The sequence below is a fragment of the Furipterus horrens genome, unplaced genomic scaffold (genome assembly GCF_987537825.1).
Source record: "Furipterus horrens unplaced genomic scaffold, mFurHor1.1.pri manual_scaffold_5, whole genome shotgun sequence".
Lineage (NCBI taxonomy): Eukaryota > Metazoa > Chordata > Mammalia > Chiroptera > Furipteridae > Furipterus > Furipterus horrens.
In genome coordinates this window covers 93,544,288-93,551,749 of record NW_028327175.1, presented here as the reverse complement: position 1 = coordinate 93,551,749, position 7,462 = coordinate 93,544,288, and the positions used below count along the sequence as shown (strand labels likewise).

Sequence of the window (7,462 nt, the reverse complement as noted above, 5' to 3'; positions counted from 1 at the left end):
AAGGGCAGAGCAAGGCACACACAACAGAGCAGCTCAAAGCACAACCCCCTCCAGATTCGGAATTGCCTGGTACAAGTGAACCAGATCACACATTACAGATAAGAATAAAAAAGCACCCAGACTTTCATTTATAAAAGCTAGTACTAACTGATTCCACAAGGAATGTGACATTTTAACAATTTAGGGTAGAGGCGCCATTAGAATAGGGCCAGAAACGCCTAAGGAGTGAAGAAAAGCTCGCGTTCTCTACTTTTCCAGATGAGGGCACATTTGACCCACCCTGGGGTAAGTTTCTTTGGGGATAAGGAGCCGTCTAACTGTTCATGAGAGGAACTAGCAATCCCTCGGGTTTTTAAAACGGAGTAGGCCCACTGAGGCATGGAAGAAAACAGTCCCTCTCTGAGGGCCGGGAGGGCGGGAGGTGAGGGGGTGGGGGTGTATTCTTGGGTCAAGAGGAGCCTCACTGCGCCCGTAACAGCAACTTCTGGCTGAGCAGCGTTGAGAAAAAAATCACTACCTGGGGTACCTCTGGTCTCTGTAGCCACCCCACCTGCGACACAGGCACCCACCGCTTCCCTTCCGGTGGCGGAAGAATCCAGAAAAACGCGGGAAGGCGCAAAGCGCGTTGTGCGCAGGCGCGAGCCCAACGGCTCGGCTCGTTGTAGGACTGGTAATTGTCGCGAGGTTTGGAATTGTGCGAGCTCGTGCTCACCATGTTCCAGTCACGCCGCTCTGGCAGCCTCGTGCAGCCACCAGCTCTACCGCGTGCCGCCCCGTCACGTGGGCTCTGGCGCTCTGGCGGCCTACTTCATCCGTGCTCCACCCCGGCCCCGCCCCTCTACTTCAATATCCCCTTTCCACCCCCAATCCCATTGGGGGCTTCTCACTAGACCAGTAGTAGCTCCTTCAGTCTGGTTTGTCAATTGCCATAGGCTGGGTTCTACCCTGGCCCCTCCTTTCGAGAATACCACGCCCCTCCCCCCACCAACCTTTTTAGTTCAGCCTAATGACGCCCCTCTGTCGAGCTTCTCCACTACATTGGCTTAATTTCTCCCTTGATCCCGCCCCTGAGGCCGGTTCCATACCATCATTGGCAAAGCCCTGCCCTGGGCTCCTCCCGCTGTCCGACTCCCCGCTCCCATTGTCTCTGCAGAGGCTGCCTGGGCCAGCTATCGTACTTAGTGTTCAGTTTTCTGAGGTCGCGCTCTTTCTCTGTTCGGCGGGGAGGTCCTGCAGCGGAGAACAAGCTTCCCGAGTTCGGGCAGCTCTTCTTTCCTCCTTAGGACCCACTTTGCTGTTCCAAGGTTGCAGCAGCTATGTCCGCGCTGCAAACTCTTCTGCTTCTGCTGCTACCTCTGTGTCCCGGTCCTGGTCCTGGACCCGGGAGCGAGGCAAAGGTGACCCGGAGTTGCACTGAGACCCGGCAAATTCTGGGGGCCCGGGGATATAGCTTAAGCCTACTCCCTCCCGCCCTGATCTCAGGTGAGGAGAAAAAGGAACACTAGAGAATTGGGGGAGAGGCGTGCGGGGCGGGTCCTCCCCATCTGACAATAACTCTTCCCTTTCAGAGTGACCATTATAATCTTTTCATCCCATTTATTAGGATCACAATAACCCTCCTGCTCACATATTAGCTCTCTTACTCCACCCCACCCCAGGAATCTCTTTCTTGTAATGAGCATCCACCTCCCTGTTCCTTTCTTTATGACCCAATTTGTTCCCCTCGCTATTTCTACCAGAACTTGTATAATAATACTTTCTTGCTTACCAAGTAAACCCACCCCTCCAAACCCCATTCTTCCCACAGAAGCTGTCCCATAAGTCCTTAGAGACCTGGGGTGTGTGATGTTGGGGAAGGTCCCCTGAGGACCTTCTGATCAATAATTTGGCCCATCACTATTTGATCCCATGGCAGTGGGCTTGAGATGGGTGAGGGGACAATAAAGTAGGGATAGGGTCAGGTGGGAATGTGGGTACAGACAATAGGAAAGAAACCAGACAGGTGAAAGCAAAGGGATGGCCCCCAGACATTGGCAGGAAAAGGAAGGAATTTTACCATATCACTTCCCACCATTCCTCATCACTTCCCACTATGTATTCCTTGTTCTTCTCTGTCCAGGTGAGCACCTCCGGGTCTGTCCCCAAGAATATACCTGCTGTTCCAGTGAGATAGAGGAGAGGCTGACCTGGGACACTGAGGCTACCTTCCGAGGCCTGGTGGAGGAGAGTGGCTCCTTCCTTGTTCACACATTGGCTGCCCGGCACAGAACATTTGATGGTGAGGACTTGGGGTCCCCAAACCTGGCCACATACCTCATCTCTGTGCTCATGACCCCAGTAAGCATCCTATCCTCATTTCCTACTCCATCCCTAAGGCACCCCAGCCCTAGATTAGCCCCTCACCCCTACCCTAACCCCACCCCAGGCCCTAACCAGGATCCTGCCCCACCCCATTCCCCCCAATCTGCTGAAGCCTGAAAGTTGCTCAGTTTCTAACTCACTTGTCTTTTCTCTTCTCTCCCCATTCCCATCTCTTCTTGCCTCTGCCCTTCACTTTTTCCATCCTTCTCTGGCCTCACCTCACTTCACATCCCTTTATTTGCATTTACCACAGAGGTTTTTCGGGAGATGCTCTCGTCAGCTGAGCACTCCCTGGCCCTGCTCTTTCATCGCTCCTATGGCCGCCTGTATTCCCAGCATACCCCCTTATTCAGCGGCCTGTTCTCTAGGCTGCGGGACTACTATGAGAAGTCCAGTGAGGGGTTAGATGATGCCTTGGTGGATTTCTGGGCGCAGGTCCTGGAGAGAATGTTCCCCCTGCTGCACCCACAGTACATCTTCTCCCCTGAATACCTGTTCTGCCTCACGCGCCTTGTCTCCTCTGCTGATGATTCTCTGAAGCCTTTCGGGGACTCACCCCGTCGCCTCCGCCTACAGGTGAGGGGTTTCAAGGCCTAAGTTTCCGTCACCTCTGACCTAGTGATCTCTGAACTATGCATTGACCTCCAACCGAATGACTCCCCTTCATGCCTTAGTCACCCCTGACCTGATGATACCCACATCCTGCTTGTCAGCCATCTCTGACCTGATGACTCCTATATTCAGCCCCAGTCACTCCTGCCTGACTCGGTGTTCCTTGGTCTCCTTTAATTGGATGTCCCCCACTTTCATCCTGTGCCGTAGTTGCACACACATCCCTGACCCACTCACCTGTTCTTGGCCATCAGCCATCTTTCTGCCAAGTCTCCCCTCATCCTAATATCTTGACTTCCTCTGGTTCAACTAAATATGAATTAAGCACTTAATATTTGAGAAGGATTTTTATTTTGTAGTATCTCATTTAATTGCTATTGTAACTCTGGGAGGTAGATGGTAGTATCCCTGTTTTGCAGATGAAAAAAGTGAGCCTCCCAGAAGTTAATGTCTCAGAGCCGGTAAATGGTAGAGTTCTGTCTCATACCCAGGTCTTCTGGCTGTAAGTTCAGTGTTTGTTCTGGTGCACACAGTCCCCCTATCCAAACCTTGTAAAACACAATCCCTCCATCTCTTCTCAAGCCCAACTCCCCTTGATCCTTCTAAACTATAATTCCTTTGAGCCTCTTGTATCTGCCTCCCTATACCACCTGACACTCCTAACCACCCCTTGATAACCCCACAAACCTACTCCCTACTGCTCATCCCTATGGTGCAGTCTCTTCACCCCAGTCTTGACTGACATAACAACCCTATGGTTTTTCTCACCTTCTTTCCCCTCCTCCAGATAACCCGGGCCATGGTGGCTGCCCGGGCCTTTATCCAGGGCCTGGAGACTGGAAGAGATGTGGTCTCTGAAGCGCTTAAGGTTAGAGGGGGCCTGTGTGTGGGAGGGACTCGGAGAGGGAGAGGGAGAATAGAAGAGGCCCCATGAGGAAAAGTTGGATGCCAACTGGCAGGAGAGACCTGGAGCCTTCTCATATCAGCCTTAAGGCCCTGGCATTCCAGGGTGAATCAGGAAGGAAGGGTGCCAGAGAGAAGTCTCCCTTGTGTCATGCATGATTTATGACCTCTCACCTCTGACCCTCTTCTGCCCTCTGATGATTCATACCCCTGCCAGCCTCTAGAGGCCTGCTCATCTCCATAGCATTCTGAGATGGGAGTACTGGTCCCCCTGGTTTCCTCCAGACTCCTCAGTGGCTCTCCCTTTCCTTCTCCTAAAGGCCAGGTTCCTGACCTGCCTGTCAAGGCCCCCTTTCTACTGCCCATTCTCTCCCCAACCTCCAGCCTTACCTCCTGCATCCTCAGTTTTGCCCTTTTCCTACCACTATGGGCTCACTCTTGTCCTTAAACCTTTTCTCAGACCCCACTGTTCCATTCCTCCCAAGAAACAGTATCTGCAACTTGTCTGCTAAGAACATCCCTCCACAGTCTTTTGGGGGTCTCACCTGCTGCCACATGGTATCACCAGCCATAGCCATTCATACCAGATCTCTGCATAGGTCTGGGAAGACAGTGTGGGGTATTTGATTTCTTTCTGTGCCCAACACCACGCATGGCTGAGGGCAGCCTCAGTGTTTGTGGATGACATAGCCCAGCTCTCTACCCCCAGGTGCCCGTGTCCGAAGGCTGCAGGCGGGCTGTGATGCGTCTGACAGGGTGCCCCTTTTGTCGGGGGGTTCCTCTGCTGCCTCCTTGCCGGGGTTTCTGCCTCAACGTGGCCCATGGCTGTCTTAGCAGCCAGGGACTGGACCCTGACTGGGGGGCCTATCTGGGTGAGGACTCAAGAAAGCCTGAAAAGGCTGTCTGTGTAGGGGTGAATGGGGTGGACTGGGAGGGGGACCATGGTGGGGAGCTGTTATTTGAGTCTCCCCCATCTAACACCTTGCTGCCCAGGTTAGGATTTGTTGGAATTTCCTAGTTTAGTGAGTATCTCCTGGCGGTCCCCTCATTTCACCCTTTGTCTTTCTTCTCCTCCTCCAAGATGGTCTCCTGTTTCTGGCTGATAAGATCCAGGGCCCTTTTTCCTTTGAGCTGGCAACCCAGGCCATTGGGATGAAGATCTTAGAAGGTTTGATGTACCTGCAGGAAAACAGTGTAGGGGTGTCCACCCAGGTACAGGAGCCTTGAGGAGAATGGGGGTGTCAGCCTGGGGGCTGGGGGAGACAGTCAGGGGGTATCTGCTCTACTATAGGATAGAAAACGGAAGAGGCAAGGGCCTGGGGTTGGGGGACAAAGTGGGGTATCAGGGAGGCAGTGTAGGGTATCTGGGGAAACAAGGAATGTCAAGGGAGATTAGGTGTTAGAGAGGGGATACAGTGTGAGTTTCACTGTGTGGGGGGCTTCCCTGTACTACAGGTGTTTCAAGAATGCGGAGTTCCCCCAAAGGTGATGACCCGTGCCCACAGAGCCCCAGCACCGGTAGAAGAGGTGGACCGACTCTGGATGGCAGGGGCGGAGGAGGAGCGGCCTACAACAGCCGCGGGCATGTTGCCCCAGATGGTGAGTTGGGGGCAGGCCGCAGGGGGGTGTTGTGCGGGTGAGTGGGTACATGCTGCAGCTCCATCTGCTCTCTCTGCACGCCCAGGTGTGGGAGCTCCACGAGAGGTTGGCCCGGGTCCGGGGCTTCTGGGCTGGGCTGCCCCTGACGGTGTGTGGGGACCCCCGCATGGCCGTGGACATCACGCAGGAGGCGGCACCCTGCTGGACTGGAACAGGGCGGGGCAGGTGAGAGCAGGACAGATGGGTAGCTTGGCGGGCGGGCAAGGCCCAAATCCAGGGATAGGGCAGATTGATGAGGCCAGGCGGGAACCTTCAGGGCTGCTCTGCTCGCAGGTACTTGTTGCCTGTGGTTGGAGCCTCCCTGACTGAGCAGCTCGACAATCCAGAGCTGCATGTGGAAGCCTTAAACCCTGACCTCCAGACTCGGATGCGGCGGCTGCAGCTCCGGTCGGCCACAGTCAGAATGAGGGCAGCGGCCCTGGGACGCGACCTGGAACTGGAGGACTGGGGTGAGACCCCAGGGTACCCTGAGGGCCTCCCTCCTCTGGCTGTTTGGGATTGGAGCTGGTCCTGCCTTCTGCTTTCTGAATCCCTCCCCTCTCATCTCAGTTTTCATTCATTCTCTTACTTATTTTACAATCTTGTATTGAACACTACCTCAAAAGTTAGGGGTAGAAGAATAATATAAGAGAAGGTCTCTACCTGTGAGTTCATGTTCCACTGGGAGAAACTCCAAAATGTTCTTACAGAATAGTGGGCAACCCAGGGGAGGTAGGAGAGGTAGGTGAGCGGGGTGGGGGTTGTCTTTGGCTTGGCTTCCCAAAGTAGTTTGCCAGAGAAGTGAGACAAGGACATTAATTTTTTTCTCTCTCCCACTGTCTGTCTCTATATCTCTTTGTCCCTCCTGCCTTTTCCTTTATGCTCTCTTCTTCTATGTGCTCATTTTCTCTGCCCTTTCCTATTTATCTGCTCTCCTCATCTGTCTGTCTCTCTCTTCTCTTTCCCATTGTCTTCCCTCATTCACATGTCTACCTGACCTCTCTCTCTCCTTGCCTTCCTGTCACTGTCTCTCCTTCTTCCCATCCATCTACCTGGTCTCTCTCCTGCCACTCTTTCTTATTCTGTTTTTGAGTTTCCTTACTCCTTGTGTCTATCTCTTTCCCTTTTACCCATCCCTGTCTGTCTCTGATCCTCTCCTTCCCTGCAGATGAGGATGCCAGTGGCTCTGGAGCAGGACAGCACTATGCAGATGACTGGATGGCTGGGGCAGCAGCTGTGGGTCCCCCAGCTCAGCCTCTTCCACCTCCTGGCCGCAAAGGAGGTTTCATCATCCGCCAAAACCAAGGCAGAAGCAAGACTAGGGGGACAGCTGTTTGCTTTCACACCCAACCCATTCTCATTCTCTTTCTCTCAGCCCTGGCCCTGCTTGGACCTCGATAACAGGGGAAGGGTGCCCTGGCTTCAGAAGGGTTCGTGGCCCTTCCCCTCCTCCTCCCTTAGCTGGGTCTGGGGAAGAGTTGAAGGGGGCTGCAGAGAGGGTAGAGAAGGGACTTTTTGGGTGAATGGCTAGGGCTCCAAATCCAGGAGATTCCCATTGGGGTTGGGTGGGTGGGTGTTCACAATATTTATTTTTTCATTTGGTAATGGGGTGGGGAGGCTGTGGGTATTTATTTAGGAAGAACTTGTGATCTCTCCAGGCAAACTTCTAAGGTTGGGCTGTGATGGTCAGCCCCAAGGAGGAGAAAGGGAAGATTTTTAAAGTGACATGGGGGGTGGGGGTAAGGTTTGAAGGAATTTGGAAAGTTGGGGATGGTGGAGGCACCTGGTCTCAGAAATTAACAAAGCTGGGTGCTGACAGGGTGCAGGGTAGGGACCTTGGTTGAGTATGTGTAAATAGGATGCCAGGATCTATGGGCCTCAGCTCTATGAGTTTTTTCAGTATCAATTTCTTCAACTAAAACACACACACACAAAGGACTCAACTCAT

At 53.4% G+C, this 7,462-nt stretch overlaps 1 protein-coding gene across 1 annotated transcript; it reads left to right on the top strand.

Annotated features, from left to right (window-relative positions):
• Positions 1–1,213: 1,213 nt before the first annotated feature.
• On the top strand, positions 1,214–7,056 carry GPC2 (glypican 2). The gene is made up of 10 exons (XM_090279085.1): positions 1,214–1,482; positions 2,120–2,278; positions 2,615–2,937; positions 3,761–3,841; positions 4,586–4,748; positions 4,958–5,088; positions 5,332–5,475; positions 5,561–5,700; positions 5,809–5,984; positions 6,683–7,056. The coding sequence occupies exons 1-10, from the start codon at positions 1,317–1,319 to the stop codon at positions 6,913–6,915; spliced, it is 1,716 nt and encodes a 571-aa protein (XP_090135211.1). The 5' UTR covers positions 1,214–1,316; the 3' UTR covers positions 6,916–7,056.
• Positions 7,057–7,462: the final 406 nt, after the last annotated feature.